The sequence below is a fragment of the Xiphophorus hellerii genome, chromosome 17, assembly GCF_003331165.1.
Source record: "Xiphophorus hellerii strain 12219 chromosome 17, Xiphophorus_hellerii-4.1, whole genome shotgun sequence".
In the NCBI taxonomy this organism is placed as follows: domain Eukaryota; kingdom Metazoa; phylum Chordata; class Actinopteri; order Cyprinodontiformes; family Poeciliidae; genus Xiphophorus; species Xiphophorus hellerii.
The window spans coordinates 7,201,895-7,215,085 of NC_045688.1; the positions used below are offsets into that span (position 1 = coordinate 7,201,895).

Consider the following 13,191-nt stretch of genomic DNA (forward strand, 5'->3'; position numbering starts at 1 on the left):
GCATTCTTGTTGCTTGTGCAGGAGGCTCTACTTCTGCTTTTCAAAGATGCATGGTTGTATAATTGTGCATCAGTTTGCAGCCATTTTGTGTGTGAGTGTAAGTGTTGAGTTGGGGGGCATGCTCAGCAACAGGTTATTTGGATTTAAAGTGACAAAATGCTCTAAAACAGATCATTCATGCAGACTAAAATCTCAATATCTAAGAATGAATTTGTGCTAAAAATAAATAAATAATGTAATTAGTATGTTTTGATTAACCCGTAATTCTCTCCTAACCTGGTCTGGGAAGCATAATAGGTCACATTTTTGATTCTTTCGTCCTGAACAACAAACCTCCTGTTCCTATACTTTACTTCTCTGAGATGTCATCCCTCATTCAGAACCAACCTGTCAATAGATCAGTCAAGTCTTTAGTGTGCCACGACACGTCCGTGCTGTCTGGGTGTCAGTTTGTTGGCCAGAAGACAAGCCAGGGCAATGCCCCCGATCTGTGTGAAGGCCAACCCTAAAACAGTGGCAGCAATATGGAAGACGTTGTCGTTGACCAAGCTGAAGACTTTCCGGAAGCAGCCATGTGGATGGATTCCTGCAGCCGCCACTCCGTCATTGTCATCCGACAGGAGCGGCCGATTCCTGCAACCCTTCCGCCTCACGCAGCAGCTGTCGGGAAGGGAGACCGAGGTGCCATTCTCAGCGGGAAGGAAAGTCATGTGCTGGATGGCCCAGTCCGAATTCAGCCAGTCGCGCCAACCCTCAGCACCGCAGCACTCCAAAGCTCTCTGCAGACTATCTAGAGCGTCGGCACGGCCTTCATCCTCCGTGTAGCCTGCCACGGCTCGATGCAAGCCACTGCGAAATCCTCCGGCGATGTCTTCACGGTAGAAGAGCCCAGAAAGACCAGCGGCCAAACCGGCGACTAGAGTAGCAAGTTGGAAGAACCCATAGGCCCTCAGGACACAGGGCAGGTTTGCAGCCACCCCAAGGCAACCGAGGAACCCCCAAGCAGTAACAGCTGCCCCGGTAGAGAGAAGGATAAGAGGGGCGTTGGGGTACCGATTGGCTGACAGGGTCATGTAGTCTGCCAAGGAGATCTGAGCCCAAACACCAAGGGTAAAGATGGCCAACCCTGCTGCCCAGAAGAGGCAGCTGAAAGCCAGGAGACCCAGACGGAGGAGGTGCATGACTCCCACTGGGCGACAGCAAGGTGGGGCAGCACCCACCGGAGGGGGGGCGGGAGGCGCCAGCGAGGCTTCGGAGCAAACGGACAAGGACAGACGCTGGTGCTGCTGGTGAAGCTGCTCCTCTTGGTCTTGGTAGGGAGGCAGCAGGTAGCCTGGGATGGCCGAAGGTCGCCGAGGAAGAGGAGGAGGAGTGAGCAGGTTCACACCAAGCGGGGAGGAAAGTCTTCTGACCGCTAGCTGCTCCCGCTCCCAATCCAAAGCCCGTCTGCTGGGACTCGGCCGGGCCGACAGCGAGTCGTAAGGGAGTGCGGAGCTCATGATCTCCGCTCAGGCTTTATCCGCTTGCCCCTTTCTTTTTTTTTTTTTACACACTCCCCCTTTTGTCTTCCTTCCTTTATCAGAGTCTTCCCTCTTCCTCCTTCTTCTTCTTTACGACCGGTTATTAATCCGCCACCATTAGCTCCAACGTCACCCAGACTGTAAATCACAATGATGGGACTCGAGTCGGGTCTTTATCTGCATCCGCAGCTGCTCTATTTATCCGTTTATTTGGAAATTGTTTTTCCACCTGCATGGTCAACGGTCCTTCCAATTCTTCCGCTGATGGTTACTTCCCGGCGTCTGTCTGCTTGCCGCTGCCCCTCGCTCCGGTCCGGTGATTGCAGAGGCAGAGTAAACCGATGGACCCCCTCTCTCGGCGTGGAGGAGGTTTTCCTTCCAGGTTTATTATTTTCCAATATGGAGGAAGCCTGCAGAGAATCTTAAACGCCAACAATTCTTGGAAAACAATGAATGAACACCTGTTGGTTAGTAGAAAATACATATTTTTCTGAAAGTATTTTATCTAAAAAAAAAATTATTAGTGAAACCAATTAGAGCTACAGAAAGAAATAATCAAAATTTCCCTTCTTTCTTTGTTTTAATTATTAACAGTATAAATATTTAGTAAGACTGGCAAATATGGTTATGGTTAAAATACTCTAGAATTTTTCACATTAAGAAAATTAATGGAAATTACATAATGTGACAAAAATTACAACTTTTACAAGCCAAACAACTGGGTTGTAAAAGTTATTGCATAGGTAATGCTGAAATACGTGTTAAATTATTGTCCATTTATCAATAAATATGGAGAAATAATGCTGGTGCGCTTTCTACACTTAATTCAGATAACTAAATACTTTAAATTGATCAGAAACAGAAATGCAAATTATTACTTTGTTACTCTTTTTTGCTCTTAGTGATTCATAACAATGTTATAAAAACCACAACTTGGATGTTGATGTTGGACTTGATTAATATATTATAGAATATACTATTTGGTGCAAAATGCTTCAATAAATATGAAGGGCATGGTGTTATGTCATAGCAACACACAAAAGAAATACCATACACGTTATTCTGCTGAGTTAAAATCTTTGTATGAATAACCCCAAACAAAGTCAACAACATTCTCTGGTCAATTTTGTGATATAACTGGTCTTAATTTAGTTTTTTATTTTACATGCTGCAGCATTTTGTTATTTCTCTCAGATAAATATAACTATAAATGACTTATAACCCAACATATGGACCTCACTTTGCATGCAGTATCCATTATTCTATTTTCACACAACATTCAGTCTGTTGGGATTCACTTCAAACACCTGCTGATCTAATAATAGAAAGCCAATTTCAGACCTCTGACCCTTTTCCACTATTACTGTGCAGTTATTGCACTCTGTCGGCTGAGTGGGCGACACAGTCACACGCTGGTGCCCCGTTTAACGGCTGGGCCGGTTTTATGGAGGTGATTCCTCCTCGACGAATGGCTTTCCCCCAATCAGCCAGAGCTCATTAAAACCTCTCAGTTAATTAAACTAATTCAGACTCATGCCTTTTATAAGGAGGACCATAACACTGACATTATGGCTGCTTGGGGAATATGTGGATTCTGGCGTTACAGCAGCAATATTTGGAGGTCATACACTTTTAAGCTGTTGCACTATTATCTGCTAAGTAAATCATTCATTTACTTCTTCAAATAAGGAAAAACATCACCTGACATAAAGGGAAAAAAATCCCAAAGCCAGTGGACTTTGTTTCGTCTTTTTGTTTGTTTACCAGTTAGAATGATCAACATTAATGTTTCACTTAACTGTACTTCTAGACAATGACGTCTTATAATGTTAAGGCACATATTGCTTAAATTGAGGGTAATATCATGTTTACTTCAAATGATAAATAAATGTAGTCACCGAGAGAAAGATTTCTGACAAAAAAATATATATTTTTCCACATTAATTTCACACATTTACAAGAAAAACAACAAATTCTTCATAATTAAAGTCAGAAATGTAATATATGTTGTTTGTTTGTCTGCTAAAGATTATGTTTATACTACAAAACATTAAGAAAATGAAGCAAACATTCATGGAGCAAAAGTCATTTATTGAACTCATCTATGATTTTAACTTACAGCATAATTGCAAAGTACAAAAAAATACAATGTTGGATATATTTCTATCAAGCAAGTTAAAAAATATATTTTTCCACATAATTTACCCACAGAGTGATACATTAAATGAAGCTATAATTTCATACATACGACATACGATTATCTAAATGCCTCCTTATTGAGGTCAGCAGCTTCTATATGCGTCTCCATATGTTTGTTCAGTTTGGCCTTTGACGGAAATGTTTTCCCGCACAGCTCGCAGGTCGGCTTCTCCCTCCTCTGCCCGGAGTGGCTGCGTTTGTGGCGCGCTAGCTCCGACGAACTCTTAAACCTGAGCTCACAGGCGTCGCAGGGGTACGGCCTCTCCCCGGTGTGAATCCTGCGGTGCAGCTGAGCCTCGCCGAGCGTCAGGAAGGACTTCTCGCAGTGTCCGCAGGGGAATGGCCTCTCCCCGGTGTGGATGAGGTTGTGTCTGGTTAGGGCGTACGGCTTGGAGAAGCCCTTCCCACAGTGGGTGCAAGGGTATGGCCGTGCACCGCTGTGGGAGGCAATGTGCTCCTGCTGGGTTTTTTTGCTCTTGAATCGTTTCTCACACTGCAGACAGGAGTAGGGCCTGTCATCCAGGTGCGACCTGTGATGTTTGGAAAGCTCTCCTTGCGATAAAAACCCCTTCCCACACTGCGAGCAGAGGAACGGTTTCTCCCCCGTGTGCATCCGCTCATGTCGGGCCAGCACAGATGCCAGCGTGAAGCTTTTGGAGCAGTGGGAGCAATGGAAAGGTCTCTCGCCGGTGTGAACCCGGAGGTGCTTGACCAGCATAAAACGAACAGAGAACCGTTTGTTGCATTGCTTGCACTGATGTGGTCGTTCCCCAGTATGAGTGGATAAATGTCGCTTAACGTCAGACCTGCGGGTGTACGTTTTCTCGCATTGTGGGCATTTGAACTGCCGCTTCACCCGGTGCGCCTGCCTGTGCTGGGCGCGGGCCAGCAGCGTGTCGAAGCCGTCGCCGCACTGCTGGCAGATGTAGCGCCTGATGCTGACGTGGGACTTCCTGTGCTCTAGCAGCTCGTCGTCGGTGGGGAAGCCCCTGCTGCAGATGGAGCAGATGTGAGGCAGCTGGCTCTCCGACGAGTGCGATTTCTTGTGGTGAACGGTCAGGGCCCGCAGATTGGCAAAGGAGCCGCCGCACAGCTGACAGGAGAAGGAAATTGCCACGCCGTGATGTTTGCTCTCGTGCTTCGCTAAATCCCAGGAGTGTTGAAAGGTTCGGTCGCACTGTGAGCAATGGAAGGGTCTCTCCCCTGTATGCGTGAGCTGGTGTCTCCTCACGTCAGATGTCCGAGTGAAAGTTTTCCCGCACGTTTCACACATCAGAGATTTCTTCCTGCTGTGAGCCTGGGGACCGCCATCTTGGTTCTCGGCGTTTCCTTTAGGGAAAAGCTTGATGGACGTGAATATTTCATCTGAACTAGACGGTGACGGGATAAATTTCTCCCCTGTGAAACTCCTATACACATCGGTGCAAACGCTCTGCATGTGGAAGTGGGGAGGACTAGCGTCGTCCGAGACGTGGAAGGGACAGCGAGAGCAGGTGAAGATGATTGACATTACCTCATCTGAATAAAGACAGAAAGTAAAGAGTGAAATCATTTAACATTTACCTAATCACTGGCACTGCTGGTTAAGAGTCTCACTGCAAAAAAACTAAATCTTACAAAGTATTTTTGGTCTAGTTTCTAGTTCAAACGTCTTAGTGTACATGAAATAAGACAAGATTTATGGGCTTGTTGTAAGTCAATAACTCCTTAATATTCATAAAACATATGAATATTATGGCAACTTATTTCACTTGTGAAATGGGGAAAAAGTCTATGCTTAAGGATGACCATTAGCACCCTCTGCTGGATGGAGGTCAAACTACAACACTAAAAGACGGTCTAGCGGACATTATCAGATAATCAACTGGAACTAAATTTAATTTAATGAACCATTAATCAACAATCAGTTGTAAATTGATTAACTGTATTCATCCCTTCTTTGATGTGTTACAGGATTAGGGTAAGACCTGTCCTGTTGGCAAAAAGGAGTTGTACAACGTATTTCTAGTGGGATTATCAATTCAGTTCTTTGACAAGTCAGGCTACCTTTGTCTGTTCCTTTCACTGCAACTACAGAAGGGTCAAAGGTCACATCAGCTGCACCCCTGTGAAATAAAAACCCACAATTAAAAAAAACTTTCATATATTTTTCAACAACTTGAAAAACAGGTTGCAGATTAATAAGATTTGCCACAAAAAAAAAAATCTAGAAAATATGTACTTTCTGTTAGCAGTGTAGTAAATAAATTTCATTAGTTTAGTTGACCACTTTAACCAAAATTAATTAAAAAAATATAGCAGATGTATGAACAACACTATTAGAATTATATAAAGTATAGGATCTAAACCCGACTGTCAGCAGTAGCATACTATTAATATTACATTATTGTTAAATACTTGCAGAAAAAATAAGTATGTTTTTTGCTTTTTTAAAACTTGCAATAATGTTTAAAAGACATTTGAAATCTGTGCTTCAGATATTAGGACAAAAATGTGTAATTCTTTACTTTTCTGTTCTGCAGACAGTTTTTTTGTAATGGTTAGATTGTATTTGTTGAGCTCAAAGTTAACATAAATGAGTTAGAGTGCATTATGGATCTGAAGGATCTAAATGCAAAGCTTATGCTGCAGCTGCAAGAAATAAAGCTCACACAAGCTGTCGTTTGTGATATAAATTGAAATTGACAAAACAATTATAGCAGGAATGTTTCTGTACGTTTTTATTGCGTCGTTCTTTTCTCCTGCTGTCATCTTCATTTTCTCCATCTTCTGCCATCTTGGAGAACCTGTCTGTGAACATGTGGCGGTGCAGATGTCGGGTTCCTGCAAAGCAGCTGCTTCACTGAAGTCATTTGTAATGTCCTGGTGAACGACAGGCTGGTAGTTGTCCACAGCTTCTATCATCTCTGTGTCGTCTTCTGTTGTTCTCTCTGTTTTGTCCTTTGTTTCATCTGATGCATACAATGGCCCAATCTCACTTCCTAAGCTCTCCTTCCTCAATGCAAACGTTTTGGTCAAAGTTTCCAAAGCTTTAGCGACACCCGCAGCTTCCCCGGTTTCCTCCTCACCACCGCCGCTCACACCTGCACTCAAAGCAACAATTTCTTCTTCGTAACACTCTGTCTGAACTTGAATCTCAGGTGATTCTGCGTCCAGATCAGACGCTCTGACTTCCACTTCGGTGTAAAAGGCTACAACGCTGCACTGCCCTGCCTCTGCCAGAGTGATACGGGTCAGCGTGTTTGCGTAGTTGTCAACAGAATCCTGTCCAATGGATAGATTTGACTTTTGTGAGGGAGGAACTGACAGAGCAGACATGATACAGCTACCAGTGGTAGAACATGGCCCATCTGTGAAGGAAAAAAAATATTTTATTGAAGAATACTTCCAAATGGTGTGCTGTTTCGTCTTAACTTACATGTCATCTTCAGTAATCCAGAGCTTTTGTAGTGCTTGAAGACAGAGCTTAGCTCCTCTGATGACGATTGGATGCAGTCTTCCAAAACAGACGGAGCAGAGATGAGCCAGGTGGTCGTCTGCAGAAACAGAGCAGACCTATTAAAGGTGACCTACTAAGCTTCTTTGAACATGTCAGGATAGGTCTATGGTCTACACAAAACATGTTCATTACCTTTTTGCACAAAATTATTCTTAGATAATGGGAAATCAGTCTGCTCAGTTCTATGTATTTTGAGCTAGTCCAAAAAAAACTGCTGCAACTCAACGCACATAAAAATGCCTGCAAACAGATGCACAATTATACAACCGTACATTTTTGAGAAGCAAAAGTGGAGCCTCCTGCACAAGCAACAAGAATGCAACAAGTGGATTCCGGATGGTAAGTCAACAACAAAACTCTTGTCTGTTCCAGAAGCCACTGTACAACGCATACGGCGGTAAAACCAGCTGACCAAACGTGCTGGAACTCAGCTTGGGTTGCTAGGTGACAGGGTTGGGCTCAAGCTGTGGTTGCTAGGTAAAAGTGGAGTGTGACTCAATGATTGGGAGGTTTTTAAAACAGCTTATGCAATGAGTTATTGCCAAAAAACAGCTGGGTGTTTTTTTTAAATACTTGGTCTGTTTTTAGAAGCACTGAGATCCAAATGGAAGTACAAAAACGTACAAAATAATAATATCTTTTGAACATGTTCAGGCTTTTTTACCTTACAACCACAAACTTTTTTGTTGGGATTTTATGTGATAAGAGTGGAAGGAAACTGAAACATGTTTTTAAAAAATCTGTAACATGCATTGGTGTTCACCCCCCTTTACGTTGATACCCTAAATTAGAATGAAGTTGTCATTAAAAGTATTGAAAAGCATGCATCATTTTCCTTATACTTCCAAGCTATACATTACCTTACATTGGTCTGAATATTTTTGAACAGAGCTGTACCTGTTTGAGGTCCGGAATCGGAAGTAGCTTCTCCAGCTTTGACAGCAGTTCCCACAGTAACACCTGTAGCGCTGCATCGTACTGTTGACCATATTCAGCAGGGAACACCTCCTGTCACAAACAATTTAGCATCTTTAAAACTGTTTCCTTAAATCAAAGCAGAGAAATTATGAATTCAAATCATCTTCACCTGGAAAAAATAGGCCCTCTCTGCCGGATCTTTAAGCAAGCTCTGAACAAGTGCAACATAAGTCAACTGGGTCGTTTTAACATCTGGATCCATGCACTGCTGCGGAGATTGCATCGTTAAACAAGTGTGAGTTAAACCGTTAGTAATTTTTTAAAACTTACATCTGCAGAACTAACAGGCAGCCTCTCCAAGTAACTCTGGATTCCTTGAGCATCGACTTCTCCTAAAGCAGAGCCTTTGCAGAGCTCCAAGATCAACTGGAAATGCCAATAAATTGTGTTACTACTAATATGAGAAAGGAAAACATTTGCTTGTGGCACAAACTGCTGCTGACCCTGGCTCTTAGGCCGAGGAGGAGCTGTGCTCTCTGTTGTTGGTTGATCAGGTGGGGCACTGCGTCCGTCACCATGCACACAAACTCCTGCACCTTCCAGTAGTTCATCACGTCCTTCTGCTTCACCACATGCCACATGGCAGCAGACTGAAGCTGCAAAGGGGGCACCAGAAGGCGAAGGGGTGGCAAAGGCAAGCATGGGTCTGGAACAGAAAGGTGTAGTGTGGACAAATGCTCTCTAGAGGGCAGCAATAAGTAACTCAGTAGGAGTTCGCAGTTTCACTTGCAGCTATCTTTTTAATTTTTCGATTTTTTAAAATACTTCACATTAATTACACATTATAGAAGTAGTAATCTATATAAACAAGACAAACACACAATTATTAATTCATATATATTCAGTTCGATATGTGATCATCTGAGTTGACCGGTTATGAACTGGAATCATTCCTGAAGAGATCTCATTTAATTGCGCCGACTAATAAATTAACAGCTCTAGCTTAAATAACAAAGTGTAATATTTAATAATGTAAAAAGTCCCAAGCAATATGATGATAATTTCCATTGAGTAGCAGGGTGGTTGTTTAAAAATTTCACGATTTCATTAAATAGACGGGCCCCAAGTATCAGAGTAGTAGTTAAAATATAGTCAGCGATCAATTTAATTAAAAGCATTTCAGTAAGATACATACCGATCATTTTTTGTTTTGATTTGAGAGCCTCCATTAGCGCACAAATAAATCTGCTGTAAAATATTTTTTGTTTCAGCCGGTTGCGTTGTTAGAACGCAATCGTCTCTTCCTCAACTCCCCTATCGAGTTTCCGCTTTTCAAAATAAAAGCCTCAATAATACGAAACTATTTTCCTTTTTCTTTTCCACATAGACTAACTACACAGCCTACATTATCTAGACCGTGTGTAAAGGGAGTCAATTTAACGATACGTGGTTGTTAAAGTCGGATCAAACGATTTTTTAAAAAACTGCGTCTTCAAAATAAACACATTTTGGTGACGTCACGACGCAAAGGTCACGCATTTCGGAGTCACATGAACGGGTCACAGCTTTCAGTCTTTCCTCCCTTTAATATCTTATTTTATCTACAGTTTTGAAAACCCGACATGGACGAGGACGGTCTGCCAATCGTTGGTTCTGGAGTTGATCTCACGAAGGTTCGTGTTTTAAACTCCTTGGTTGTCATTTTAAAAGCTGACTGAGGAAGTAGAAGCATAACAAAACAGTTCGTCTGTTCAAGTGAGGTTTAGGATGTTCTCGGTTTCTGCAGGGAAAACTTTGGCTCGTTTGTAAGTTACTTATAGTTGTCCACTTTTAAATTATATTTAAATATTAAAGTGACATCGGTTATAATCCGTCATTCATTGTAATCTTTGTCTTCCAAAAATATGGCAGTTGAATTTTTCCTACTTTTTTGAGACGTTGCAATAAACGTCAACGTATTTTATTCGGATTTTATGTGATGTGCCAGTACAAAGTAGCAACTAATTGAATAACTGGAAGGAATAGACGTAAATAAATCATTTTTAAGGGGTGGGAGAGATCTTAAAGTGCTTCCATTTCAAACTCAAATTCATAGATACATATTTATCCCAAAGGAATAATTAATGTTGTCTTAACTCATATAATCTAATTGTCTTCAAAGAGTTGTTGTGATGTAGCCAAGTAGGATCTCCTGTAGCAGTCAGTGTTGCAGTAAATCTGAAAATGGAAACACTTTTTTGTCACATAATCACCAACCGGAGGTTGCCACTGGAACAAACCACAAAGAAGAAGAGGACAGGAAGTAGTTGGAGGATCACTGAGTGGCATGTTTTAATGACTTATCTGTGAACAGTGTTATTCATGTGTGGTTACAGTTTTTTATTTAATGGAAACACTGCAATCGCGAAGTTGTGTGCAGATTTGAAATGGAAACCCAGCTACTGTCTAATGATCATCCTTTCTTTATGTCTGTTTGTTATCATAATTTTTTAGAAACTTGTACTTGCAGATTTCCTTTCAACTGTGAGTAGAGTCCTTCATCTCTGCTTTCTGCTGTCCTAGGTTCCTGCTATACAACAAAGGAGAGTCGTCGCCCACCTCAATCAGTTTGTTGTGCACACAGTTCGCTTCCTTAACCGATTCTCTACTGTGTGCGAGGAGGTTTGTGCACTTCTTTTCTTTCTCTCTGCTTCAGGAAACATTTATTGTCTGATTGAAGTCACTAATCATCTTGTTTTAACCCTTCCACCACAGAAACTTTCAAATATTTCCCTTCGCATACAACAAATTGAAACCACTTTGTGTATTTTGGAGGCCAAAGTAAGTTCTAACATAAACAGCAAGTAGTTTTAATGTATGTTTGCCATTTTGTTGATGGATTTATGGTCTACTCTGAGCAGTTATCATCCATTCCTGGACTGGAGGAAGTCACAGTGGATGGACTCAACCAGCAGCAAAGTGTCCAGTCTAATGGACCGGTTAGCGCCAGTCAGAACCAATCAGACGGCGTAACAGCAGGGGGAGCTCCTCCCTCACAGGTAGGAAAACAGACCCAACCACAAACAAATTTATTGACTTATTACAAATATTTTTGCATTTGATTTTTAAGTGCTGTAGCTGCAGATTTAAGAGAAAAAAAATAAAGTTACTGATCATTATTTAAATGTGCACAAACTTATTTCTTGTAGTTTAACTCTAAAGCATTTTTAAAAACCAAATTCTTAATTTTGCAGATAATGTTCACGTTTTTAAAAAAAATATTCCTTTTAAAGCCAATGTTCTGTTGAACCGCTGGTACAGAATATGAGTAAATTTATACCTCTATTTTAATAGATTGGTTGGTTTTTTTCACACATTCTCACCTTTATTGCATATTTTTGGGTTAAAATAGAATTCAGAAAAATTAAAATGAAAAAAGTGGAATTTGGGGAAAAAACAAAACAGATTTAACAGGATCCTGTATTAATTTTGAAGAATTTTCCAGTCTTTTTGGTTCCTTGGTCCGTTCCTCTCAGATGAAAGAAAATTAATTAGATGGATAAGAAAAAAACTCAAATAGCAGAAAAACAGAAAACATGTTTTGGTTGGAATTGTTGCCGAAATAAAAACTCTTGTTTCTGTATTAGAATGCAGTTGCATCTTTCACCGTCAAATTATCGTGTGTAGCAAAGGCTTCTGGTTTTGTGAAGAACTGTTTGCGTGTTTTTGTGCTGCAGCCCGGTCAGAGTCACCCAGAAGCTGCACCTGCACCAGAAAAAGCAGAAGCGGTTCCAGAGAATGTCATGACTGTGGCTAAGGACCAACGTTATGCACGTTACCTGAAAATGGTTCAAGTGGTACGGTGTTATGTAATGTAACTATTAAAAAAAACTTTCATTAAAGAAAATGTGGGTTTTTAAAAATATTTTTAATTATGTGTTTATCCAGGGAGTACCGCCAATGGCTATTCGTAATAAAATGCTTATGGAAGGTTTGGATCCAAACCTGCTTGAGTAGGTTTTATTTTTTAACTCTTAAGTCTCAAATTGACAGTTTCCTGTCAAATAAACTTGAATTTAATGATATTTTGCCAACAACAGCACACCTGACGCGCTGGTGCCTGATGGAGCAGAGAATGAGGATATTCCTGCCACCAGCTCTGACAGCGAATCATCGTTCAGCGACTGATTTCTGCCTCTGCACAGCTCCATGTTCAAGGCTGTCCGTTGCAACATGCGCATCCTGCAGGCTGTTTGCTACTGCAGATTGTGAAAATGTTCACATGAAGGTGCTTAAATAATTGCAATTCTTCTGGAAATGGTCAACAATCCCTTTGCTGCTTGTCAGAAAGCTAACTTTATATGTGTTTTTCAGTTGTTTGGAATTATTTTGAATTGAATCTGTAAAACTTACAACGTTCAAACACTGTACCGTTTGTACGATATAGTAGTTGGAGTCCTGCTTTCACATAAAAAGCTACTATTTCTGTTCAAGTTAGTATTAAGAACGACGCAGTGGGAGATGAACTTTGACCTTAGGAGCTATTAAACATTTAAATCAAGTCTCTAAATCAGCACCACCTTTAGCGCTGTGCAGTGCATTAAGGTTTGGCACTGAAATACGAAATCCTCATTATTATTATTAATGCTGGTTTGAATTGAGATATTTGCTGCACCAGGAAACCAATTGTAAGATTTACCAGCTAAACTTTTCTCTCTGGGCTATTTAGGATTAATTTGGCTCATATATCTTGCAAAAAAAAAATATAGTTACTTAAATTTTTTAATGAGGAAATTAAAAAGATTTAAAGCATTTTCTTAATTTCATGACATTATGAAACTGGAGGTGTTTATATTGGGGAAAATAAATCTTATCCTGTTGCACAAACTTGACTGTATGATATTTAGTACTTGGTTGGACATAAAACCAAACAATAATTAGTTTAGTTTTATGTTATTTCATAATTATTATTTCAATGTAAATTAAACATAAATTCTTCTTGATGTTTCCGTGTGAGTCAAAATAATTCAACTTTTTTTTAGTTATAGGTAATGAATGTATTTTCTGGTTGTTGTT

The 13,191-nt window shown here is 40.9% G+C and overlaps 3 protein-coding genes across 5 annotated transcripts; 1 reads left to right on the plus strand and 2 right to left on the minus strand.

Annotated features, from left to right (window-relative positions):
• Positions 1–72: 72 nt before the first annotated feature.
• LOC116736524 (tetraspanin-7-like) lies at positions 73–2,003 on the minus strand. Its single transcript, XM_032589003.1, has one exon. It carries the CDS (start codon positions 1,497–1,499, stop codon positions 411–413), a length of 1,089 nt encoding a protein of 362 aa, XP_032444894.1. The 5' UTR covers positions 1,500–2,003; the 3' UTR covers positions 73–410.
• Positions 2,004–3,590: 1,587 nt separating this feature from the next.
• LOC116736875 (zinc finger protein 813) lies at positions 3,591–9,472 on the minus strand. Of its 3 annotated transcripts, none has more exons than XM_032589727.1 (9): positions 9,332–9,472; positions 8,640–8,842; positions 8,482–8,562; positions 8,306–8,404; positions 8,116–8,226; positions 7,138–7,255; positions 6,436–7,069; positions 5,766–5,824; positions 3,591–5,237 (listed from the first exon to the last, which is right to left on the minus strand). In XM_032589727.1, exons 1-9 carry the CDS (start codon positions 9,363–9,365, stop codon positions 3,778–3,780), a joined length of 2,799 nt encoding a protein of 932 aa, XP_032445618.1. In that variant the 5' UTR covers positions 9,366–9,472; the 3' UTR covers positions 3,591–3,777. The 3 variants fall into 3 exon arrangements, with proteins under 3 accessions (XP_032445618.1, XP_032445617.1, XP_032445616.1); XM_032589726.1 differs by having other exon boundaries at positions 8,306–8,401; positions 8,467–8,562; XM_032589725.1 differs by having other exon boundaries at positions 8,467–8,562.
• A 177-nt stretch (positions 9,473–9,649) lies between these two features.
• washc3 (WASH complex subunit 3) lies at positions 9,650–13,124 on the plus strand. Its single transcript, XM_032589729.1, has 7 exons — positions 9,650–9,809; positions 10,699–10,797; positions 10,891–10,956; positions 11,037–11,174; positions 11,853–11,972; positions 12,064–12,128; positions 12,216–13,124. The coding sequence occupies exons 1-7, from the start codon at positions 9,759–9,761 to the stop codon at positions 12,301–12,303; spliced, it is 627 nt and encodes a 208-aa protein (XP_032445620.1). The 5' UTR covers positions 9,650–9,758; the 3' UTR covers positions 12,304–13,124.
• Positions 13,125–13,191: the final 67 nt, after the last annotated feature.